This window comes from Oreochromis niloticus, linkage group LG20 (assembly GCF_001858045.2).
Source record: "Oreochromis niloticus isolate F11D_XX linkage group LG20, O_niloticus_UMD_NMBU, whole genome shotgun sequence".
Lineage (NCBI taxonomy): Eukaryota > Metazoa > Chordata > Actinopteri > Cichliformes > Cichlidae > Oreochromis > Oreochromis niloticus.
In genome coordinates this window covers 25,791,463-25,817,442 of record NC_031984.2, presented here as the reverse complement: position 1 = coordinate 25,817,442, position 25,980 = coordinate 25,791,463, and the positions used below count along the sequence as shown (strand labels likewise).

Below are 25,980 nucleotides of genomic sequence, written 5' to 3'. Positions count from 1 at the left end.
TGCTCTGTTTTCTGTTCATGTTAAAGTCCCAGCTCTGCTTTCACCTTGACATCTCAAATTTGTCAAAGTTGAGTTTAAACCTGTTTAAAAAAAACACAAAAAACAGTTAATATTCTAGTGACACGATGAGACGATATAGACAGTGGATAAATATTCTGTAGATGTGCAATCTTTTTCCCTTCCCTTAGAAACTAGTGACATGGCTGAATAGCAGCTTGTGTTAAAAGCTGCTACTGTTAACATTCCTTCAGTTATTACTTAACAAATCACAGTATCTCTGCAGTAAAGTTTATTTTTGTAATCTTTTAAACAAACGTACTTTATTCTTTGACACTGCACTAAAAAACAGTAAATGGGAGAATTGAATTTTTTTGCCATTTCAAACCTTCAAGATTATAAACACATTATCAGACGGTAAACAACAGCAAAGCACCATGAGCCGGATGCTGTTTTTGTCTCTCTTTGTCTTCCAGCTGCTCTCAAAGCCAACCGGAGGTCCTTTTCCCATAAAAACAAGATGAATTTCTCCAGTAAAACCATTAAAGGGCCGTTAAATGTTTGGACTCAGTAACTGTAGCCAATCTGCTAATGGCCCTTTCCAGTGAATTCTCATTCTCCCTTTAAGTTTTACTGGAAATGGCAATTATGTACCACATTTTTATTACTTAAGAGAAAACAGGTGTGCTATGCCAGAGTGTTGTTATTTTATTTATTTTATTTTTTTGGTTTTTATTTGTAATAATTTTATTAGTTTGTGCTGCATGATATGTACTAAAACACACACACACACACACACACACACACACACACACACACACACACACACACACACACACACACACTGGAAAACATTGGAACTGTTCATTTCATTTGACTTCACTATACTGTCACTATACAGACAGAGCTAGTACAATGGATTTCACAGCATCAGTGAGGGCAGAACAAACACAGCAGTGCATACCAGTCCCTGGCCTTATATGCCCTCAGAGCTTTGTGCGCGCTTGCTCACTCATTCACTGTTAAGGAAAGCAAACTTTATACTTGAAATAGATCTCAGATAAACACAGTCACCTCAAGATGGGGTAGTGCGCAAATCGAGTGTGACGCCATGTGTGGAGGCGGGTGTGTCTATCAACTAATAAAATCATATTTGTCTTTGTGGCAAACGGTTCCTGAACGTCCTGTCCTCTTGACCCCAAAGAAAACAACCCTGCTTCCCAGAATGTGTGTGTGTGTGTGTGTGTGTGTGTGTGTGTGAGTGCCTTTCACCACCGTGCTTTGTTTTTAACATGTCCGTGATTGTCTTTCCCGTCTCGCACTGAAGTGCATCTCTCTTTCCCTTTCAGTCGTGACCTCACTTTCATCTCTGTCCCCTTTGCTATTTCCCTTGCTATTCCCACCCCCTCAGTGTGTGTGTTTGTGGTGATGTTGAGGCTCTGTGCATTTCAGGATCTGTTATATAACTGTTGTGTAAGGTTGGAGGGAGGGAAATTCAGGGTAGACAGGGTAATCGAGTGAATGGAAAAAAAAAAAGCATGTGGTGAACACGGTGAGCAATTAAAGCCAAACAATAGAAAGATGTCGATGCTTCAGAAACGACTGACCAGACGTCATAGTGGGTGTCTGATTCCTTGGCTTTTGTAAAATTCCAGCTCTTCAAGTCAGGAACTTTTCATTTATTCCCTTTTATTGTAGTGTGCTTTGTTATCTTCATTTATGCCTTTCTCAAAGCTTACTGTCTGCGCTGTGCAGTCTGCAGGCTTTTGGTTCTGTAAGGCAGCAGGTTGGCTCAGCAGGGCTTTGACCTGATGCTAATATGACCACAAACTGATATAATGGTGAGATAATGATTAACATGTTCACCATTTTAGTTTTGGCAACTAGCCTGATAATGCTTTGGGAATGAGTTTACCAGTATTTGGTCATAAATTAAAGTATTGGCTGACTTTGATTTGAAAAAATATATAAATAAGTTCACCCGCTCGAGTTCATCAAAGTCATCACAGTTCATTATGGAGCCGGGGGAGTGTTTATAGATAACTGTATGTCAGTGTCTTTTAAAGATGTGATGATTTCTATTGGATGAGGGCAGACTTTGACCTGGTGCCGACACACGAGAAGTCACGGATACGTGAATTAATAGTTGTGTGGAAATTCCTGTGAGGAGAAACCTGTTTTGGTTTTTTTTTAATCTGTAATCTGGCTGCGGTCTGTATCTTCAAATCTCAAAAAGGTTGTGAACCCTTGAAAGCTGTGATTGCATTGAGTGTTTTTTCCACTCTTAACTTGATTTCACTGTTAGAGGTAACATGAGACACATAAGCGTACGACACTCACGCAGACACGCTAAGGGCTGAGATGAGCTGGTGTCATTAGCAGCCAGATCGAGAAGTTTGTTATCGCACTGATGGACTGAAGGGGCGTTTTATGTAAGTTGTTTTTCAATTCGCAGTGAGCTCATAGCAGCCTCCATTTTCCATTATGTTAAGGATGTGTGTCTGTCTGCTTGTGCGCATGCGTGTCCACGTTCTGATGCTGCCAGGTATCATGCACTGAACATGCTTTCTTTGTGTGTGTGTGTGTGTGTGTGTGTGTGTGTGTGTGTGTGTGTGTGTGTTGGCAGCATTTCCTTGTTTGTCCAGGCAGATTCTTAGCTGGAATGCCATCTACATTTCCATGTGTGCATTGGATATTTATGTATTGATTCGTATTCTTATGTGAACACTTGTCCTCTAAAGTGTGTGTGTGTGTGTGTGTGTCAATGTTTGTGTCCTGTCTTGTGTTTCATAAGCCATCCATATTTATGATCCAGCTCTTACATAAGCCCCAGATCTGGTTCAGTGTGTTTCTGGCAGAACAACTGAGAGGGAGAGGGAGGAGGAGAGAAGAAGAAGAAGAAAGGTGAAAGTGAAATCCAGACAGATTGAGAGTAGAAGAAACAGAAGTGGAACTTAAGACAAGTTTGCAAAAAACACTGATGAATTGAAATTGAGCAATCGGAGCGCAGTTGTGATTTTTTTGGATTGAAAACTGTTTCGACTCTTGCGCTGTAAGAGGAACTTTGTTCGTTGTATTTGAAAACTTAAGTCCTGACAGGCTGCCATCCATTGGTCAAAGTTTCCATTTTAAACACAGCCGTGATTGGAAAGAAGCTCAAAAGCAATAACTACACAATCTAATAATTGCTAACAAAACTTTTGACCAACATTATATTTACCCATTTAAATAAAGTTTAATTATTTGTGGCGGCTAGGAGCTGCTAGCTGAGCAGGTCATCTGCTATTTGGAAGGTTAGTTCTTCAATTCGTGGTTGCTCCGGTTTGTTTTGTCCGAACATGGACAAATGTGTTTACCAGCACAAAAGGGAAAAGGTGAACAAAACAACCGAATGGGAGGATCAGCACGCTCAACTTGAGATTGCTGCAATCACTGTAATAGTTTAAAGATTTATGACACCAGCAGTTATAATTAATAGGTGTGCAGCTCCGTGTAGGCTCATTTCTGAGAACAGAGAGGAGGTGGCTCCACATGGCTAAAAGAAACCTCTTAATGATAAGCACAGATAAGTGCTGTGAATATGGAAGTTTCTAATGTATTAGGTTATTTTAGTTATTTGAGATATAAAGCTGTTTCACGCCATTTCCCCGGAGTCAACAAAGTGTTATAAAACACCCTGTTATACAAGCCTTTCAGCTATTGTGACTTTGCAGACACTGGATTTTTCCAAAATCCTCTGTGGCTCTGACCTTCATTAGCGCTGCATGCTTCTCGTTTGTGAAAGTAGCGCCTGAAACAGTTTGATTTTTGATTTTGTGTTTTCCCCCCATATATGACGAGGGAAGTAGCAGGTAGCCACAACATTAAAATCACTGACAGGTTAAGTAAATAACCCTTCAATCTTCTGACCTGCACAATATTAAGATGGTGGCGTTACTGCTGTGGTTTGTCAGTCTCCTATGTGCAACAGTTTGACAACACCATTAAATTCTGACTACAAAGCAGGTAAAGATCTTTGGGAACGCCATTCAGAATCTATTTTATATTGTATGAGTTTTAAACTTTTTTTTACTCATCGCACTGGATGCTACAACTTCATTTTCTTCTTGCATTGTTTATATAGCATCAAAAACGTGTGGAAGAATGAATTTTCTTAGCATCTTATTTTGAAAGACTGATTTATAAACTGCTAGTAATCCAGATTTTGTTTCTACACCTGAATTGACAGTTCTTGTCGTCCCCTTGCAGACCAGTCCCACAGCGCCTCTTTCAGCTCCGAGAATGAGGCTCAGGGCGGCAACCCTGCTGTGTGGCAGTGCACCCCTCCCCCATCTACCTCACCTACGGCGGAGACGCCGGCTCACCCTCCCTCCTCCCAGCCCGGGTCAAGACCCCACTCCAGGCCGGCAAGCCAAAGCCCCACCCCTCCCTCGGCCCTGACAGGAACCAAGAAGAGGAGCTCCAAACCTGCGCACATGAGACGCAACATCAGGTACAGAAGACACGGAGTTAACTCTGGTCTCAGTCACAGTTCAGACAGAGGCAACTTACAGAAACCAATTTCTATCATGTCCTATTTGAGCTACGATCAGCTTTGTCACAAAAGGCAGAATCCATTTTGCAACTTAGGTACTAATTGAATGTTGAATTGAAGATTAAGTGATGCAAACACACACATCAAAGAAACACACTTCAGTATCCATTTTCTACTGGTGATTCAGCGTGGATGGGCACATCCAGCCTCATGCAACATCCCACTGTTTTCAGCTGTTTTTTCTTTTTCTTGTAAGAAGCAGCTATGAAAACAGATGTTCAGATATCAGACGGGTTCTGGGATTGCTTACTTTAGACTCACACCATTTAAAACCAGATTTTTAAAAATGAGTCTTGAGTTTTTGCTTGCCAAACAGCAACCAGTCAACCTTGAGATAAAAGCGATTGCTGCACAATCCCTCGAGTAAGTTGCTGCTGAAGGGCAGAGCAAACCAACATTCACGCCGCTTATGCAACTCATACTGTATTAGTTTTAACACCCACTGCTGGCTGGATAATAAGATTTGTCCTACTGTACATATATATCATTTATTTTTTTTCCTCTACTCTTCCCTCATCTTAAATTTCATTTTGAAACTATGTTCCAGTTACTATTGAAATCTATCACTGATCATACATATGCTCAGTCTGCAGCTTTATTACTCCAGGCTGCAAATAAACATGGTATAGCTCAACCCCTAATATGCTGTTGCCTTTACATAACAGCCAGTTTAATATAATTTCTAACATGTGTCATGGATAGAAGTTCTGGTTTATTCCCTGCCTTTAAGTACATATGATATATTTAACTATTTGTGTAAATAAGAGGTGTAGGACTTCTTGTTTTATTTGCCAGTTCAAAGTAGTACATTTTTTAAACAGTGATTTGTTTGTTCAATACTTCTTTTTTGAATAATTAAATTATTCAGCTTTACAATTTAGTTAGTTGGAGGCTATAGCAAAACTGAAGCCCGTTTGTGTAAATGTGAACACTGCACTGAGTTCTCTAAATATCCTCAATTCTTTTGACATCTTAGAAAAAAAAATTAGCCCGGAGACGCAATGTTCATTTCATCGTCCCATATTCCAGTAAGCTTTTTACCCACTGTGGAAATATAGGATTCAGAAACAACATCAGCAAACACTTAATGCATTTAGTGTGCTAGCAGTACAGCAGAAGTGAGGTTTCTACCCGCTAGCCTAATCAGTCAGAGTTGTGGTGAAAATTTTCTGTCTTCTAGAGAGAGAGGTTTTGTGGTCAGATTGGACAAAAAATTGGCCACAATGACAAGAGTAAAGGTCAAACCTGCGAACTCTGTCCCAGCTGTCATGCATGGTGGCGGTACCATCATGCTCTGGAGCTGTTTTACAGCCAGTGGTACTGGTACGTTGCACAAAGTGGAAGCAGATCCACAGCTAAATATTTGAAACTTGGATACAGTTGAGTTTTACAACTTGACAATGATCCCAAACACAAATCAAACCTGGTTTTGGTCCGTTTAATGACTGACTGTAATGTAATCAGTCATTACATTAGAATGGCATTCCCAAAATCCTGACCTCAACCCTATTGAAAATTTGTGGACTACACAGAAAAGCTGGGTCTGTTCCAAGAAAACCAATTTAAATGAACACATTTTAAATCTACCAAGAGTGATCAAATATTCAGCCAGAAGTATGACAAAAATACTTGCTGACAGCTACCAAAAGGGTCTGGTCGAGGGACATTTAACCAATTTATTAAAGATGACCAAGTTATGTATGCTATCCAATCATTCCATCCTAGAAAAAGAACAGACTGAAGAAATCAAGCTAACTTTCCCGTGTTGTTCTAGCAGGTAGTGTAAATCGGGTTGTCCTTCAACATGAGGACACAAAACAAATGGGGTTCTTCGAATGAGCCTGGCAGTAATTTTTCCTCCTAAGCAAAACAAAACATTTAAAAAGTCTTTGATAATTCTTTGTGGCTTTTTCGCTGAGTCACATATTTCACAATGCACAGCTCTCTTGGTTCCAATTTATTATTAAACGCTGACTAATGTAGCTTTAAAGAAAGCAATGGTGTGACTATCATAATTAAGCCCCTGCGAGTATTCCAATGTGAGAAGAATGATTCATCAGCAATCGAACACGTGCACAGTGCAAACTGTATGGTTACAGTTTGGGAAATTCTAAAACTAGAATAAAAGCAAACCGATTTGTTGCTGTGTTTGCATAGGAAGTTACTGAGGGAGCATCAGTTGGAGGCAGTGACCAAAGCGGCCCAGCAGGAGGAGCTGGAGAGAAGGCGACGTCTGGAGCAACAAAGACAACAGGATTTCCCCGTACCGCTGCTGCCCGAATACACAACTGGTGAGAGTGTGTACACAAACATGCAAACTCGCTGCTCCATCAGACAGTAACTGCCTAAACTGTACGACAAACCGCAATTTCAAGTTTGTATCAAGGTTCTGAAAACCGACTCTCGATTTTGCTTTCTTTTTGTTCATGTCACAGCTGTTTTTTTTCTCTTTTCATCCCTCATTTGTCCCCAAATCTTCTTCCAATACTAACTTCACCTGCGTTCCCTTTTCTCCAGGCGATGTGACAACGCGTGCGTCGTCATCGGCGACGTCAGCAGCATCGCAGCAGGAAGTGAACTCGAGCAGACGGGAGGTGATCTGTGTGGACTCGGGCAGCACGGGCATCAGTGAGGATGACTGCAAGGCTAACATACCCGCCTCTGTTAGCCCACAACACACGAACAAAACAGGTAAGAGACACACAGACAGAGGAAGGCAAAAAAAAAGTAATGCCAAGTGTTTTTAAGCAACTTAAACCAGCAGCTCAGTTCAGTTTGAACAAAAGCTTTTATTCTTATTGTCAAAGAACATCACTTGAAATCAGATGTTTCTCAAAACAAACAGAAAATTCTAACAGAAACAAGATGTTTGTCTGGTTCCAACTTCCTTTTTTTGTGCGTTTTATGACTGAAGAGTCGTTACTTAGCTGTGTTATTGCACGCTGTTGTTGTTTTACATTTCAAGTGAATACTTGAGGAGGTTTCTTTCAGTCAGCATCTGTCCTTTTCAGTCTTTAGAAGAAGTGTTCAAAAATGCTTGTGTTAAAAAAATATATATAGGTATATTTTTTTTAAAAACACTAAAAAGGAAAAAAAACGCGGATTGGAAACCAAAACATTAAAGCTGACTAAACACAATTTGCATTTTGTGGACAAAGACTTGGAGTACTGACCCTTTTCTTGTAATCCCAGGGTGTATTTTACATGTATCATTGAATAATCGTAGAGGGGATGGTCGCCTAACTGGCCAAAACCTTTAAAAAGACGGATCCTTAATGTTACAAAGCCCAAACACCACAGTGTGCAGCAACTTTTAGGTGCTGTTTTTCAGGATTTTAGTGTATTTCTTTTCCCATGCATTCCTCATCACGTTTAACAGAGGTTTGAGGGCAGATTCAACTTGCAGAAACTTGGATTTTACGTTTAAGCCATCTGGTTATAAGCTCAAAATCATGTTGGGTCTTTAAAACTTCCAGGATCAAACTCACTTTTAGGACTGGCAGCTTCTCCAAGCTCTCAGTTTCAGCTGTGACAGCCTGCAGACTTCCTCTTTGAGTTATTTAATTGGTTTGCCTTATTAGTGCAGAATGAAGTATTGTCCGTTTATGCTATCAGGCATTGCACAATTGCTGTCATGACTTATGTAAAAGTGACTCATCTGTTCTATTCAAACATGTAGCAGTTACATCACAGTGTCTGTCCTACTGTTGGATTTCTTGGTACTGAAGGCATCGGTGAGGCTGCACAATGCAGAATCATAAAGTTATAAAACATTTTACTACAGTCGGTGTTGAGAAACAGCAGATCCACAGAGTGCAGCTTCTCTTTTTCTTTATACAACATAATGTTAAAGTTCAATCTTGTCTCTAAAGAGGGGTGTGGGGGGGTCGGTGACATTCAGTCTTTAAAACTTTTCGCACACTGACCATCAACAGGAAATATCTTGCAACTGTAGCAGTTTGACGTTGTCTGGTGAAAACCTCACATCTCATCAGCCTTTTAAAGATTAAGCAAACCAGCCTGAATAGCCTCATGACAGGCATGCGTTTATTAAATTACACACTCTGTTTCAAAATGCTTTCTGAGCCCAGGGGTCTGGAAAGCTGACGCAGTAAAAGACCCGACAGATTGAATTTCCAGGAAAAAAAAAAAAAAAGAAGGAAGATTTGAAAGACAGCTCGAACTTGAATATCGAATGAGGTTTTTACTCCAGAAACCACAAGTCAGCACATATTTAGGTGTCCATTCATCTGCAGAGATGAACAGAAATCAGCATTTATGTTCAACATCACGTCGGTAAACTACAGGAAGTCGTACTGGTTCTGTTTTGTGACTGCAGCTCTAGTTTCGCTCTCGCAGCTGCCTCAGTAGAGCCGCTGGAAAGGAAGCGTCCCATTATTTCAAATGAAAACTTGCTGATTACTTTACTTGAGATTAAAAAAAAGAAAAAAGAAAAGAATCCTTCTAGGGAGGATTTTGTAAAAACATTTAAACTTAATTACTAAAAGTCTTATAGCACCAATTTAAACTGAGGTCAAAATTCCCCCTGCTTCCTGTAAAGGCTGTGTGTCTGTGTGTGCGTGTGTGAGTTATAGTGCAGGGTGTTTTCGTAGATTAGCTGCCATGTGCATCAGAATATTTAGAACCTTCAGAGAGTACATCATGTACTGTTCCCTTATTGCCCGAGTGCGCACTCTCTCACACCCTCACAGAGTCACAAACATTCAGAAAGCCACTCAAGGATAAACACACACGCGCACAGTTTGGTATAAACACATATATTTCAGTGTCAGGGCCAGAAGATGAAGGCAAACCGCAGACACACATACCTGCAACACAAACAAATGAGGATGAGAGGGCGAGAGAGATGGCCGTGATAAACAGAGACGGGTAATATGTAGATTTGAAAGCTGAGAAAGACAAAAGCAAAGGAAAGAGGAAAAAAGGCAAATGAAAGGGGGAGAGGGGAAGGGAGATGAAAGGAGAGAGTGTGTGTCTGTGTGTGTGGGGGGCAGATCAGAGTGGGTCTGTGGAGCAATAAAGCCGGCTAATCCTGGTTATGAGCCAGAACACACTCACATAACAAACACACACACTTTCACCACAGTGGCACAGTGACATTTCTAGTTTGGGTTGCATAACCAGTCTCCCCCTCCACTCTAATCCTACTTGTATAACCAGCCATTCACTGCAGTTATATAAGCTCTCTCTCCCTCTCTCTCTCTCTTGCGCACACACACTAACATACTGACACACACACACACACACCACCTCTTCCCGTTGTGCCCTCACAGGCTGCCAGCTTGTGTAACTTTCGCCACTTGATACCGCTGACGTTGAAGTCCTTTTTTTTATCAGATATGGATTTCGGTCGTTTCATTTCCAAACGCGCACGCACGATAACCTTCACGTTTGAAGCGGCGTCGCACAAGATGCGACCAGTGACCCCTGTTACTTGACATGAATGTATGAAGGCCATTAAAAAGAAGGAGGGCTTGTTTTCATTGGAATAGCTGCTGCAAGATTTCTCAATCTCCGGCACTTGGGCCACTGGGCCTGTTTATTCACATTCTCTCATTCTGTGTGTCTCAAAAGCGAAACAGCCCTGCTCACTACAAAAACAGCATGAAATGCACCATTTCTTAAAGTCCTTATCATTTAGCCTAGTAGAATTACCAATTTTACATAATTAATAACTTCCCCAGTTTGCAATTTCTCCTCCAGCTCCAAAAAATATATATTTATATCTAGTTTTTATTGTCTCTAGATTTAATTTTTGTTATATGCAAGTGTTTGTGTACTCTCTCTGCCCTGCGCAGATGTCATAGATCTGAGCTCCGGCGAGGACGACTCCATCGTCCACGTTAGCGAGTCTACAGCTGAGGAAGAAGAAAGCGAGCCGAGCGGCGCCCACATCAACGACGCCCTCAACCAGCCGGACGCCCGGGGGAGGGTGCTGGTCAACCTGAACCATCCGACTACAGAGGAAGACCTCTTCCTGTCGCCTCAGCTGGCCAGAGCAGTGAAACCTCATCAGGTACTAATGTAGCAGCACTTATTGTAACTTTTTGAAAATGCTAAAAAAAAAGGAGAATTTATTCATTGTTGTGTTTAAAAAGTCCTTTGATGTCAATTTTGTAAAGGCCCTTAAATCCTGATCCCGGAGCTTCACTCTCTCTGCTTTTCTTATGCCGCCTCTTCCTCCTTCTCAGATCGGGGGAATCCGTTTCCTGTACGATAACCTGGTGGAGTCGGTGGAGCGCTTCAGCAGCAGCAGTGGATTCGGCTGTATCCTGGCCCACAGCATGGGCCTGGGCAAAACGCTGCAGGTCATCTCCTTCATCGACGTCCTCTTCAGACACACCCAGGCTCACACCGTGCTCGCCATCGTACCTGTAAGAACCCGCGGGTTTGATCTTGGTGTAGTAGAACGGGGAAAAGGATTCAATAAATGCTCAGATATATGGAAGAAGAGAAAAATCTAAGTGGATTAAATCAAAAGATATAAGTGAATAGACACACACGTTTTGCCTGCGAGCTTTCGATCGATAGAAAAGTTGATGTGAAGAGTAACTCAGAGAAAAGGGCATGTTAATAAATAATGTTAAGATGTTCTGCAGCTCACGCTCGCATGAATTATTGATCGTATTTATCCTTGAGTTCTATTATCTTAAAATGATGTTGCATCAAAAGTCAAAATGAAACACAAAAAACAGACCACATTTGCTGGACTTGTGAAGCTGGAAGGGAACACGCTTGTTGCCTTTGTTTGGAGTGAGGTTTCTGAGCTGTCACTCTTATGACGTGAACAGAATTCTTATAGAAATGAGATGACAAAGCTATAAGAGGGTTTGGTGATTTTTTTAAATGTATATATTTTTTGTTGTTCCAGGTGAACACGCTGCAGAACTGGCTGTCAGAGTTCAACACCTGGGTCCCGCCCCCCGAGGCTTTACCTCCAGATCCTGATCCCGCAGTGGTGACACCACGTACCTTTAAGGTTCACATCCTCAACGATGAACACAAGTGAGTAACAAACACGCTTTTTTTTCTTTTTTTTAACCTAATCCTTTTTAAGATTGGGTGCTTTAACACAACCACGTCTTTGTTGTTTTGCTCTATCACACTAGACGGAATGAGAACTGATTAAATGTTATGTAATCATCGAGGAAGAACCAAAAACAATAAAAATCCTGCAGGTTCTCTCCTCACACAGACAGCAGGGTCAAAGCAGTCAGGAAGTGTTTCATTTATCTGTCTTTAAAAAAAACAAAAAGACTAAGCTGACCCTCTGGTCGGCCTGTGAGCTTAATCCCCGTCTGGCCCATCCTTTCTTCCGTCTCTCCGGTATCTTCCCTCCCAACAGCTGCTGGATTTCTGCTGGAAAAGGTTTTCCGATTCTCACGCGGATGTGAATGTCTGAAAATATTTATTTAATATAAGATAATCTGATATTATTACAGGATTTCCTCCTTTCTTTGACTCATTTTCTTCGCCTTTAGTCATACATCTCACACTTTTTCATAGGTTTCACTTAAAGGTGCTACAAATTACATTTAAGATCATCACTCAAAGGAAAACATGCCTCCAGCTTTCTTTCTCTCTTTTTTTCTGTTTTTTTATTGAACTGTAATGAATGTTATCTTTTTAGGAAAACACTTTTACTTTGTGGATTGCTGCCAGGCAAAAAATTATTTCATTGTCTTACCTTTGAGAAACACAAGCAGTAACCAACCTGATACTTTCCGGTGATATCCAGGAATACTACAGCCAGGGCCAAGGTGGTGGAGGACTGGGCTCGGGACGGGGGCGTGCTGCTGATGGGCTACGAGATGTATCGCCTTTTGTCACTGAAGAAGAGCTTCGTGGCTGGAAGGAAAAAGAAGAGCAAGAAAGCAGCGGGACCTGTCGTCATCGACTTGGATGAAGAGGACAGGCAGCAGGAGCTACTTAAAGGTTGGAGAGACTGGGAAAGATGATAGAGGTTGCAGGACAGGAATGAGAGGACGTGAAGTAAAAATAGGAGAAATGCAAAGACTAGAAGTTTCAGATTACAGTGCAAGAACAGTCGGAATAGCAAATTAAATTAAAAATATCCTCACTTGTTCTCTGTAGGTATCGAGAAAGCTTTGGCTCGGCCCGGTCCAGACGTGGTGATCTGCGACGAAGGACATCGCATCAAGAACTGCCACGCCAGCACATCGCAGGCTCTAAAGAACATCCGAACCAGACGCCGTGTGGTCCTCACCGGTTACCCGCTCCAGAACAACCTGATTGAATACTGGTGCATGGTCGACTTTGTCCGGCCCGATTTTCTAGGTACGGAGCAACCTGTGCCTCGTTTCAGCAGACGAGCATTAGCAGTTAAAGTCAAAACTGCAGCTTTTACACCCTGTGCACATTTCAGGTACGCGGCAGGAGTTCAGCAACATGTTCGAGCGTCCCATTCTGAACGGCCAGTGTGTGGACAGCACGCCTCAGGACATCCAGCTGATGAGGTACAGGAGCCACGTCCTGCACAGCCTGCTGGAGGGCTTTGTACAGAGGTAAGGGTCACTGTCATTGTCCATAAAACAAAAGCTCAGTGAGGTTTTTGCAATTATTGATTGTAATTTGTCTTTAATCCAGACGAGGCCACGATGTCCTGAAGGACCAGCTGCCTTCTAAGGAGGAGCATGTGATTCTGGTACGTCTGTGTCCCCTGCAGAGGGCGCTCTACACAGAGTTCATGAACCGCTTCAGAGAGGCAGGAAACACGGGCTGGCTCAGCCTCAACCCGCTCAAAGCGTTTTGCGTCTGCTGCAAGGTGAGGAGTGCGAGCGTGTGTCTGGATCTCTTCAGAAACTTTGTTTCACTGGTGACGATAATGACATTTATATATAGTTTTTCTAAATATACATTTGCGTTATTCTTCAGATTTGGAACCATCCAGATGTCCTGTACGAGGCTCTGCAGAAGGAAAACCTGGCAAGCGACCAGGATTTAGACCTTGATGACATCACCTCTACAGGACGATGTCCGGCAGCACCCAATCAAAAGCCCAAGAACCTGGACAACCCTAACCCCGTCGGGGGCCTGAGCCTTAACCAGCTGCAGGAGAAAGCCAATCAGGTCATCACATATGAATGGGTACGTTGGAAGACTCAAATAGAAAAGTGCGATCTAATCACAGTTAACAAATGAAATTTTAAATAGTCCGTGCTGTGTTCAGATGTGAGAAAACTGGCCCATAGTTCCCGTCTGTAACCTCACTTTTTCAAAATCAGTGAAACTGCTTAAATAGGAAAAACCTCTGAAGCTGATCTGCAAGCAGTTTTTACAGTCTGTCTTCTCACACGGACAGGCAAAGGACATCATGACTGACTACAAGCCCGGCATCCTGGAGAACTCTGCAAAGATGGTTCTGCTGTTCCACCTGATAGAGGAGAGCGTCAGGAAGGGAGACAAACTCCTCGTCTTCAGGTAAAAGACGTAAAAAGTGCTAGGATCCCGATTTTTGCTTCGAAAGAAAAAGAAATAAAAATCTTTACTTTTCAACAACTTTGCATTCCATTATTTACACTCGTGCACCTCATGGATCAGATTTCTTATCCCCCCCTGTCTGTCTGCCTCCCTGCAGTCAGAGTTTGTCCACGCTGACCGTGATCGAGGAGTTTTTGGCTAAGAGACCAGTGCCTCCATCACCCAATGTGCCCAGCAGAGACAGACCCAATCAAAACTGGGTCCGCAACCTCAACTACTATCGTAAGTAATCACGAGGTTTCTGAGGTGCAAAACAGATATGGTTCAGGGTACAATGTAATAACTTGTTGGAGACAAGCACCGCTCTCTGTAATATGCTAAACCGAGCCGCTAATTATGCTGAACTGATGAGCCTGTTCTCTTTGGGGGAACTGACTGCAGTGATTTGGGTGCTGCTGCTCTCATTGACTTGCCATGAGTGCTGCCACCTGCTGGTGTTTTTATTTCATTAAATAATACCTATATGTTGATTTATCATTTTTCTGCAAGCCAGTGTTTTCATTTACAGCTGTTGTATTTGTGGGGTTCATGTGTCGTAATGGATTTTTAAAAATATTATATTCATATTATATTCTTTATGTTTTACTAGAAACTTGAATTTTAAAGAATGATCCACAGATATTTATAAAGATCTGTCACCCAAGATCAAATTACAGTTAACGGTTTTTTTAACTGCATCACTGGTTAGTTGAGCTCTTATAATATGAATCCTCAGCTCTAACTTGTCTCTATATAGATTGTACTTTATCTGTACAGTCCATATAACAGCATATGGGGATTCAAATATTGAAGGATAAAGTTTCACTGTACTGTGAAACAAGCAAGCGAGTGGTATACATTCAGAGGAAAAACAGGAAGAGAAGAGAAACAAGAATATAAAACTTAAAGAACATGAGAACTCTCTTAGATATGAGTTAACTTTGCATTTGCTGTGTGATATTTTGAAGGACTGGATGGAAGCACAACTGCCTCAGAGAGAGAGCGACTGATAAACCAGTTCAATGACCCCTCCAACACCTCCGCATGGGTTTTTCTGCTGTCAACCAGGTAACACGATCTCCACACTAATTATATCATTATTATAGGTCATAAATCTTAAAAGGACTAATCAGCTTACTGATGTCTCGTCTGTTCCTGTCAGGGCTGGTTGTCTAGGTGTGAACCTGATCGGGGCAAACCGTGTAGTGGTTTTTGACGCCTCCTGGAACCCGTGCCACGACGCCCAGGCCGTGTGCCGTGTCTACCGCTATGGGCAGAGGAAGCCGTGCCACATCTACAGGCTGGTGTGCGATTTTACGCTGGAGAAGAAGATCTACGACCGCCAGATCTCCAAACAGGGCATGTCTGGTGAGTCGGAAACACGTGAAAAAACATTGCAGAGAATTGCAACGGAGCTGCACTTAAATAACCTCTCCTAAAATAAGTCCATGGTAACGCTTAAGTTACTTAAAAATGCATTGCATACAGGAGCATTTGTCACAGACATTTTCCTGTATTTTTAACCAGAAATAACTCAAATTTTTTTAAAAAAGGAGGAGGAAAGGGAAAAAAATAAGGAAAAATTATAAGACATGGAGATTGTATTCAACCTCCATCATCCTCACTTCATGGAAATTTCACTCCCTTCAGATGACAGCTCTGTCAAACATCTGTCAGTGTTGAAATTCACTGAAAACCCCAAGTGTAGGTTCCTCTGTGTGAGCAGAACCCCTAAAACTAAATAATAAGCTCTGAGGTAAAGTCAGAGCTCTTCTGCCAAGAGGCTCTCGTCTGACACTGAAGTGTCTCAAGTGTTTGCTGTAAGCTTCGTCTGGTGAGACGAATACATCGAGGCCATTCGAATTTAGTCATTTCTGTCTACATTTTTTCCCCCATGTATCCTTAGATGAATCTTTTTTCAAACAATTTTACCTCAATATCTTAGTTCTTCTGTTTTTTTTCTTTCCTTTCTGTCAATCAGACCGTGTTGTGGATGACCTGAACCCCGTGCTGACCTTCACCAGGAGAGAAGTTGAGTCTCTTCTTCATTTTGTGGAGGAGGAACCAGACCCATCTAGCATCCATCTGCAGCCCAATGACAGAATGGAGAGCGTCCTCAGGAAGGCCCTCCACCTCTATCCCCACCTGATTACGAAGGTATGAGGAAACATATTGTCCCCATACGCCCTCTAGAGGCGATTACAAATAGAGCATAGACGCTCCTGCACTCCATTGTGTATTTTTTCCATTGTTCACTACGATTTGATGAAGATAAAAACTCATTTTCTACAGACAGGAGTCTCCTTAAGTAAGCTTTCCTGACATGTTTTAGAGTTCTCTGCTAATTGAATAAGCCCCTAGCTGTCATTACACATCCAAATGTGTCCATAGTTGCCAACTAAAATCCATTTTTGGAACTATGGGAACTATGCCAAGGAGTTAGAGTGAAGCTTTGTTTTACATTTATGACACTATTTTAAACAGCTTGTGAGGTTCTGGAGATTAAGCGGTGATGAGTCACAACATAATTACACTCTTTTTTTGTGGCTCGCTTTGAAAAGCAGAGAATCTTCCAGTTGGTGTTCTCATAAATTTTATTAGATTTAATTGGTATAAGCTGGTAAATATATAAATGTATAGGATGAGGGCATCATAAGTGAGGTAATCGTGCAAACTTGGAGCAGAACACTGATCACCTTTCAACCTCCTCCTTTCTAGCAACCATTCCCCCACGAGTCCCTGCTGATAGACCGCAGGGAGCTGAAGCTGAGCAATGCAGAGAAGAAAGCAGCAAAGAAGGGCTACGAGGATGAAAAGAAGGCCTCGGTGCCATACACCCGCCCTTCCTACGCTCACTATTACCCTGCCAGTGATCAGAGCCTTACCAACATCCCTGCCTTTAGCCAGAGAAACTGGTTAGTTATTGACATCTACAATCCCAGTATAAATGCTAACAAGCTACCGTAAATCCAGTTCTTATCACTTGTCACTTAATCTTTTTTAAATGTTTGAGCATTTATCAAGTAAACCCTCCTTCAAAAAAATAAAAACAAGTCATAAATCAAGAGTAAAAAAAGAAAATCTCTGTCTATTCAGGCGTCCTCCCACTAGCACTGAAGAGAAGCCAGTGGCCAGTGTCAGGCCAGTCCAGTCAACTCCAGGCTCTATGATGCCCCGCCAGGCATCTGCAAGCTCTGCCCCAGGCAATGACTCATCTAAATCCAGCCTCGGAGGCTTCCCTGTCAACTGCCTGCAGAAAGCTGGCGTGTTTGTACAGAAAATTGTCACCACCACTGGTAGGCAGATTCTCCATGCACTCCATTTTATCTCTGTTCTTTCTGTCAGTACTAAAGATTACTATTTCTTTATGGCCATAAACTCTGATTGTCTTTCTTTATCTCTTTATAGACATAGTGATTCCAGGCACCAACAACTCCACAGATGTCCAGGCCAGGATCACCGCTGGAGAGAGTATCCATGTCATCAGGGGCACTAAAGGTACAATACCGCTTTGTTATACATGGCAGTTCTTTTGTGTGGTGGTCACAAAATGCAGATAATTGTGTGAATTGTGTTTTTTTTATTATTGAAGAGATTATTAAAAAAAAAAACTTTGGTATTTGTCGAGTTAGTCGGGTAAAAAGATGTAATAATGAAATGTTTTCATTTAATTTTAATAATGGTTTTGTTTACCTGTGGCTTTCATAGGGACTTACATCAGGACATCTGATGGCCGAATCTTTGCCATCAGAGCAGCTAATAAGGCCAAGTCGGTGGAGGAGAGTTCAGCAGCACCACCCAAAGGTAGGATGATTCCCTTACAATAACTCCTCTAAATACATGTAACCCTAGTTACTGTATTTACGCACCATCTCAGAGACGCAGCACACTGATATTAATGACTTTATTGTGTTCTTTCAGTAAACTGATGCTTGAATTCTTCTAAAGCTTAAATCCAATTCTTTTCTCCTCAGATTTGCAAGCACCCCCTCCAGAGGTTCCCACCCATGTCAGTAACGGTTGCCTGTCACCCAAGACTGTGCCCCGCCCTCTTTCCCCCGACAGCCCGGAGATCATTAACGAGTTGCAGCGCTATACGAGCGGCGCAGGAGCTGGTGGGTCAGCAGGCTCTGCTGTTCATCCGCCAGAGAGCAGCGTGAGCAGCCTGCCCTCAACCAAACTGGTTCAGACCAATGGCAGCAGTGGGAGCGGGTTATTAAGTGGAAATCTGAGCCACCATGATGCCTCTGTGACTAATGTCATTCAGCCCAACATGGATGCCACTGCCGCCCAAGATCTGAGAACGGGCTCAAAGCGCAAAGCCTCCACCCCATCCCTGGATGAGCGGGCCAATAAGCAGCCTTCTGCCGGCAAGCACTCCTCAGCCCCTGTGGCCTCGCAGGGCTTCCCCTTCAGTGGGGGCTATGGGCTCCCCCCTATGGGTCTAAACTCCGCCATGTTGGGTGGTTCACTGGGGCATCCGCTCTTCATGGGGGCGGGCTCGCATTACTTCCAGCCCCCCCACACTCAGCTGAGCGACCCCAGTTACATGTACCAAGATCGGCATGGGTGGAACATGGGCGGAGCCGGCACTGTTCCCACTTCCTCTCCTTCCTCATCACTGACGACAACCACCGCTCCCACAGTCTCATCTTCCTCCTCAACATCATCCTCTCCATCAGTTAAAGCTGCCAGTTCACTTTCAGGAGCTTTGCCACCATTCATGCTGAGCTCCAACATGCCAGGCATGGCTGGGATGCTCCCACCAGGCTTCCCTCTGTCGTATAGTCCATCTCTAGCAAGCCTCTACACCAGCTCAATGCTCCCAGGAGGGGTGTCAGGTCCAGCTGCTACTCCCGGCCCAGCTGGAGCCAGTTTCTTGTCCCAATACCCTCCTACTGCTGCATCCAGCTCCGCCTCATCTTCCCCTTCTTCCTTCTCCCCCTCAGCTCGGTCCGAGGGCCAGCGAGGCCCGGTGCAGGTGAACGGCGGGAATGTCAGCAGCATCAGCAGCTCAGATGAAGATGATGTAATTGAGGTGAGGGGACAGTGACAGAAGAATAATGTCCTTTTGTGAGAATGCTTTCAGAAATTGTAATAGTCACCATAAAATGATGACAGCCCATTTGCCAGGATGCAGGTTTCCAAGAGGCCAAGATGAAATGAAATGAAATGACATGAGGAAAAAATGACAGACATTTAAGATTAAGATCTGAGGCCCTGCTGAAGTGTTTCTCCTGAGCATCTCTACTTGCCTTGAAGAAACGGTCTGAATGGGGATTTAACAGAGACTGGACAGAGAGAGATAATCTTGATGCTGAATATCAGAAGAATCCTGATAAAGGCTTAAAAACCCTCCAAAGGGATGGAGAAAATAAAGGTTTGAGGATTTTGAGCTTCCAAAAAAATTTTCTTTTTCTTTTTTTTGTGTCCAATGCCGGCATTAAGATGCTTATCACTGGACTGAGTACTGCTGAGTATGGGCCTGTAGTGACCACAAGCGGCCACTAGTTATACTGTTGACTTTTAGAGATACTAGCTCTGCAGCTTTGCTAAGTGTCAAGACTTTTGCTTTCAGCTAATTAAAAAGAGGAGCTGGAGTTGCTTGTGAAACAGGTTTTGCTATTACATTAGCTGGTAGCACAGTTTATTTCATAACTGAAATGGTATTGTTCATCACTTGTTGCTACTGAACACTTCTTAAAACGGCAAACGCAATGGTTACAAGATCACACAGAGGTTTTAGAGAGCGTTTTTGACTGAACGTAATAATAACTCACTGCCAGGACAGGTGTATTGTAGGATCTTGTTCTTGAAGGAACACACAACAGATGTGGGATCATATTGAAATACAGAAGAAACGAAAGATATTCACTGAAACTTTAAAAACTAATGAAAGAATGTACGCTTAATCAAATGCCTTTACACCAGGCCTTTTTGAAAAGACTCCTTCTCTTTAGGCATCAGATGTGGGAAGATTTGTTTTTCTTCTTTTTGTGCGTGTTTTTTTTATTTATGTAATCTCTGATTGCCTAAAAAAAAACGACAGCCAGGTAAAAATGAGGAAAAAAATAAACTGTGTCCCAGTGAGGTGTCCTCCTTGTAGCGGAGAAACAACCAACAGAAAATGCCTTTTTGCCTCCATCTTTCTGAATGTTAACTGTGAGAGAGGCGAGGTAAAGAGAGACAGACAGTCGCCGTGGCTCTCTGAATCTCACCCACAGTCTTACTGTAGCCTAGTGAAAAACGATGCAAAACACTCACTCAAGCCTATATATGTACTTGTACAACCCCAGAGGAACTGAGCTTGCAACCTGGACTTTTGGTTACGCTCGTGTTATTACTGTGTTTGTAACTGCGTGTTGTGTTTTTAAGGGTTGCAAAAGGAATCATTAAAAAAAAAAAGAAAAGAAAAAGTTTAGATTCATGTTACTCTGTTTGGTAACATGTTTTGAGAGAGATTTCACCTCTGCTCTGCTGTTTTTCTTTTTTCTTTCTCTGTTTCATCTCGTTTCGTGAACAGAGGTCAATGTGAAACCAAACCTTTTTTTTTAAGGAGAGATGATGTAGCTTTGCCAAAAGGAAAAAGAAGGAAACAGCACATCAGAAACCTCCATCAAAGAGGATTGTGTCTTAAGAGACCAAATAATGCAGAGCAGATAAAAAATAAAAACGATCCATTGCAGAAACACGCTCTCTCTACAGCATCCTCACAGCTGCAGTTGAGACGTACATATCCATTTTTACACTGTAAAAAGATACAAATCTGTGTTTGACTGGGTGAAAGCTAGAAAAGCTTCATAGTGTGACCAATTTCCCCTTGAATTTGCTATAAATGGAGTCCGACCTATATATTGTGTATATCAGCCGATATTAATTTTTTGCCAATATTTCAGTTTTGGCATTTATAATGGATGATGAATGGAAAATTAAAATAAGAGATTGCACAGTTTGTCCACCAGAGGACAGTCTGCACTCGCAGGTAACACGTGTTTGGAACTACTAGCAGATCAGCTGACGAGTTGGGTAGAGCAAAAAGGAGCAATCCGCTACTTGTGACAACAAAACAATATTATTTTTAAACTGCAGGGTTGGATGTTGGTCAAGACTCATAAATAGCTATAAATAAAAAAACTTGGGGAAATCTGTTTGTTTTCTGTGCGTGAAAGGAAAAAAATATCGGCTGATATATGAGATTTTTAAATCCTCAAATCCGATGCATCAGTAAACAATATCGGTACCAATATCGGCATCGGTCCTAAAAATCCCATATCGGTCCGGTTCTAGATGTAAACTATCAATCGGCTGTTCCAGCTGACCCCCCTCGGCCTAAACAGCTGCAGGAAGAGCTTTAAAAACCACTAGCTCTTTTGTTAAACATGATACAACGTCAAGTCAAGACTCAGCATTACCTGTCCTTTTTTCCTTCTTCCATGTGTTTGTTCTCCATACTGAAACTGTAAGTTTACTTGTGTTTCATTTTTGCTCTCTACAATGTTTGAATTTACCAAATTAATTTATTTATGACGGTGCATATTTATTCATTTGTATTTTTATTTTTTTACAATGTCTTTTTGGTTCCATTTGTTTCATCACTATCTTGTTTGTAAGATTTTTACAGTCATATTAGTATTGTTACTACAGTTTTTGTTTTTTAAGAACTAATGATAAGCCAGTCTGACCCAACACATGTGAAACTGTGCAGAACTTTGATGTGGACCAACCAATGTGTTATTAAGCACATTAATATCCAGGACAGCATAGAGTTAAAATCATATCTAATAACTGATCAGCCGTTTAATATGAAAAACCAAAAAACTCACCAGGGATATTCAGCGACTGCACAGTGTTGAAATCATTTCCTATTTATGTGCGCTCAGATAATAGAGATGCAAATCTTAGTATTGAATCTGAGCTAAATGAGCCATTTATGTGCATGCTAGCTCAATCACAAGTAATGGGTCAGAAACCGAGGCAGCCCAACCCACTTATCATCTGGAAAAACAAAGCAAAACAACAACAATAAAAAAACAATATCAAGTGCTTCTCCCCTTTTCTGTGCTGTATTACCATATCACCAGAGTTGTCCAGGCGTGTCATCACCCCGTGATGGCAAAAGAGCAAGTTTTCCTCAGTGTTGAACTGTTTGGTTGTCAGCTCAGCATTTGCTGCGCAGACTGACTGCTCTTTAGTTTCACAGCTTTCTACTTGAATTTACATATTTATTTATACAAATCGAGTTGGTCGGGCAAGCAGAGCCGACTGTCTGAATTCCATTTTAGCCGAGGAGAAGATTAAATCTGCTGTCTTTGAGGATTGGCTCCAGTCAAAGCTTGTTGTGTGGACAATGTGTATGACTTTGGATTACATCATATTTTTTTTTGTTTTTTGAAGTTTGTAAATAAAAAGAAACATGTTCTAAATCATACTTTTCCTGCTTTGTTTATATCAGCGGTGACCGATGCAGTGCTTGCCCTCTTTATTTGTTATTCACACACAGAAACTCACACATAGTGACAGGCAACTGAGGGCATCTAAATCTTACAACAGATTTGAAGAAGACACACTTGGAAGAGGTGCTGCAGTATATTTGTCTCGAAGTAACTCAGTTTTGCATGTTAATCTTCAATTTTATGCATGTGTAATCTAAAGTGAGACTTGAAGTTACGGCTAGAATTATTCTAAGTGTGTTTTTAATTGTGTTAAAATGCCTGAAGCACTTCAAATAGTAGGTTTCTCTTAGGTTAGATAGACCCTTAAGTCATTTACGTCTATTTTTCTTTAAAACTGAGATACATATTCATTCTAAATATAAAATAGTCAGGTTTTACTGTTGCCTCAGTCATGAAGAGTAAGTTACACTGATTTAACTGTAGATAATAATAATAATAACCAGGAGTGTCAAATAAATAAGCCAAAGTAGCAAAACAGAAAAAATGGTGCAGTTTTAAGAAAGTAAAAAAGCTCAGTTGAATTTGATAGTTTTACTCTATTAATTTCTTTCACCTCATACATGCTAGTGACTAGTTTCTGATCTGATTATTCCGTTTTGGTGACACTGACTCGATGTAACACGGAGGGTCGAATCAGCCTTCAGTTTGTTTAGGTCAGCTTTGCATGTGCTACTTCATACTACTTGTGTGTGGGAGAAACTTTCAAAACAAGCAGACGTTTACCCCTCAGGTGTAAAAGGCAGTGTAGACGCCCAAGCTCAGTGACCTTGACCTTAAGGGCAAGGTCAGAGGTGAAGTTCTGAAAATCCTCTGAACAAGGTTACTCAAGAACGAAGCAACGTAGGAAAAAAAAAAATCTAGGCCAGAAACAAGCTTCCACAGATATGACCGCTGAACATTTCCACCGAAGTCGCAAGAGAGATGTAAACTTCAGCTTTGGGCTGGTTTTATGTGTCATTTACTTTATTGCTGTCATCAAAAGAAGAAACAGTGGATAATGTAAAGAATACATCGAGCTTTATTTCTAGTGTTCTGTGGTGTCTAAATAAGAAATGGTAGTATATTGTTTCATTTCAGCCATATCCTTTATACAGGTATACGTGGATAAGTGGCATCATTATTGCACTGCAGGAACAAATGGCCCCTCTGACAAAATGCAGTCACCCCCACCATCATTGCACTGTAGCTGTAATATTTTGAACTAAGTTGTGCCACTGAATTAGAGTATTTGGAGTCAAAGCCCGAAATAAATTAACATGCGATTAGTGGTAAAAATCAAAGTTGTATGGATTTCCACTTCAAATGTACAATGGAGTAAAATGGAAAATTGAGTAAGTGTGGTAGTACTTATTTTTTGGATGACCCGAAAACACTATAACTATCACTGCATATGTCTCTGGTTGTTTTTATTTGTTATTCAGTCATAATTTGGGTATTTAACACTGCTTCACAGCAAAGATGCGAGTGTTGATTTTTCAGTGTTAGTCCTCTACTGCATAGCATTGCCCTGAGGCAGCAAACCACATTTTCATGCCTTACACTGGCCCTTCAAAAAAACCCCACTTTTTTTTTTTCAAATACTGCTACCAGGCACATCTCTTTCCAATAAAATGATGAGTTGAAGGTGGTGTGACTTTCATTTGAGGGGGGGGGGGCTTTCTGCAAGCTGCACTACATGAGAGACATCTCATAGAAAGCATAAGAAGCATATTTGATTGTTTGTTCTACTTTTTTAAATGTATTTATACAGTAAAACTGTTAATTTTCATTCGTTGCTTCAAGGCAACACTGTGCAGTTAGCCCAATTTTTTTCAGGCAATATAATGCATTAGCATATGTGTGTAGAGATGTGTTTGTGTCCATTTATATGATCATAGTCAATGTTTTTTTACTTTACAATCTACTCATAATTACAGGACATGGACGTAAAAGCCTTTTATGCAAGCAAACCAAGGCAATGTGCACTTTCTAGCCTCAGAAAATGAGGACAGTGAGCTTTCATGGAGTGACAGTGAAGTAGAGGAGTGGATCCCTGAATCAGGTTTCAGGGACACTTAGGAGCTCAGGGGTCAGGTGTGTCTGTGTGTGTGTTAGTGTGTGTGTGTGTGTGTGTGTGTGGTCGTGTATTACTTATTTTTGTGGGGACAAATTTGTTTACACACTCACATTGTGTGGTCTCGCCTACTTTATGGGGACAAATTGCAAGGTAAATCATTCAATTTTAGGGTGAAGGCTTGAGTCAGGGTTAGGGTAAGGTTCAGGCAGGGACTTGTGATGTGTGTGTGTGTGTGCACGTGTGCATGGGGTTAGGGTCAAATGTTGGATGTATTTTGGTGTTTTATTGTTCTGTGAAATGTTGTTTGTTGCTCATTTATTTGTTAATCCTTGTTGTACTAATAAAACTTATTATAGAATAGCTTGGTGTTTGACTACCCTTGTCGCACAGTGTTGCCTTGAAGCAACAAACCAATATCTGTTGGGGGGGGGGCAGGTGTCAAACTTTATGATTGATATATTATTAGGGACCCCAAAGCTCCCCCAAAATAGGGAGAAATATGTTTTTTCCCCCAAAATTAAAAAGTCATGCAGTAGAGGGTTAGTTGAATTCAACAGAGTTCCGAGTTAGTTCAACATTTAATCGAGTTAAAATAACACATCGGGAGTTGATTCCTGAAAAGTGTTAGTGTGGATTTTAGTCGCTGCTGCATTTTAACCCTCTGAGTGTTAAATTAGACCACACCCTCATTTACTGTGGAGCAGCGCATTTCAGAATCTTCGGTCGCCATCTTTTCTTGCTGCTGCGGTAAGTTTATTCGGTTAAATATTAGATTTTAGGTTGATATTAGTACAAGTAACATGATAACTATTAAAACAAGTCGCATTTGTATCAAAATATTTTGTTAAACTGGGCTAGCTAGAACTCTGCAAAGTAGCAGTTACTTTCCTAATATTAATTTAACATGATCTGTATGGAACTCCAAAGACATAAATAGGACATGATAAAATAAATAACTATGTAAATAAATAAGACACAGATATGTAATGTGAGAATGATATTGTGAAATAATGGAACACATTTTTTGGGGAAAAAAGCTCATTATCGTGAAATATATTGCATTCTGCTATATAAATGTACTTATTATTGTGAAATATTATTTCATGGTCAGTATTTTTCCCAATAACAGAGATTATTGCTGAGGCATTTTATTTAATTCCAGCCGTTTTTATTCCAAAATGTCCTCTTTTCAAAGTCAGTCTCTATTTCAAAATCCCGTTTTTCCCAATGGCCTGTTTATTTCATAATGCGACTTTTCAGCAGAAATACTTTGTCTATCAATCAGTGTGAGTGGGTTGGACCTTTGCGCCTATTGGCTTATCGTTTACCATCGACTGGTTTTCCTGGATACCTGCTCCGCAGACGGCATATTTCACAAT

At 41.4% G+C, this 25,980-nt stretch overlaps 1 protein-coding gene across 4 annotated transcripts in view; it reads left to right on the top strand.

Annotated features, from left to right (window-relative positions):
* The window catches only part of LOC100705676 (helicase ARIP4), a 74,520-nt gene extending 52,005 nt beyond the window's left edge, over nucleotides 1-22,515 (top strand). For 2 of the 4 annotated variants that reach the window (XM_013271129.3, XM_013271128.3), the window contains exons 2-22: nucleotides 4,246-4,489; nucleotides 6,749-6,882; nucleotides 7,109-7,282; nucleotides 10,411-10,628; nucleotides 10,804-10,986; nucleotides 11,484-11,617; nucleotides 12,351-12,547; nucleotides 12,707-12,910; nucleotides 12,999-13,137; nucleotides 13,220-13,397; nucleotides 13,508-13,720; nucleotides 13,935-14,053; nucleotides 14,211-14,335; nucleotides 15,061-15,160; nucleotides 15,255-15,460; nucleotides 16,074-16,249; nucleotides 16,811-17,007; nucleotides 17,189-17,388; nucleotides 17,501-17,590; nucleotides 17,801-17,896; nucleotides 18,067-22,515. In XM_013271129.3, coding sequence (XP_013126583.1) covers nucleotides 4,246-4,489; nucleotides 6,749-6,882; nucleotides 7,109-7,282; nucleotides 10,411-10,628; nucleotides 10,804-10,986; nucleotides 11,484-11,617; nucleotides 12,351-12,547; nucleotides 12,707-12,910; nucleotides 12,999-13,137; nucleotides 13,220-13,397; nucleotides 13,508-13,720; nucleotides 13,935-14,053; nucleotides 14,211-14,335; nucleotides 15,061-15,160; nucleotides 15,255-15,460; nucleotides 16,074-16,249; nucleotides 16,811-17,007; nucleotides 17,189-17,388; nucleotides 17,501-17,590; nucleotides 17,801-17,896; nucleotides 18,067-19,145 — 4,406 coding nt within the window. In that variant the 3' untranslated portion in view covers nucleotides 19,146-22,515. The remainder of the gene's footprint in view (nucleotides 1-4,245; nucleotides 4,490-6,748; nucleotides 6,883-7,108; nucleotides 7,283-10,410; nucleotides 10,629-10,803; nucleotides 10,987-11,483; nucleotides 11,618-12,350; nucleotides 12,548-12,706; nucleotides 12,911-12,998; nucleotides 13,138-13,219; nucleotides 13,398-13,507; nucleotides 13,721-13,934; nucleotides 14,054-14,210; nucleotides 14,336-15,060; nucleotides 15,161-15,254; nucleotides 15,461-16,073; nucleotides 16,250-16,810; nucleotides 17,008-17,188; nucleotides 17,389-17,500; nucleotides 17,591-17,800; nucleotides 17,897-18,066) is intronic. The other 2 variants (XM_013271127.3, XM_013271126.3) reach the window with 1 other exon arrangement.
* Nucleotides 22,516-25,980: the final 3,465 nt, after the last annotated feature.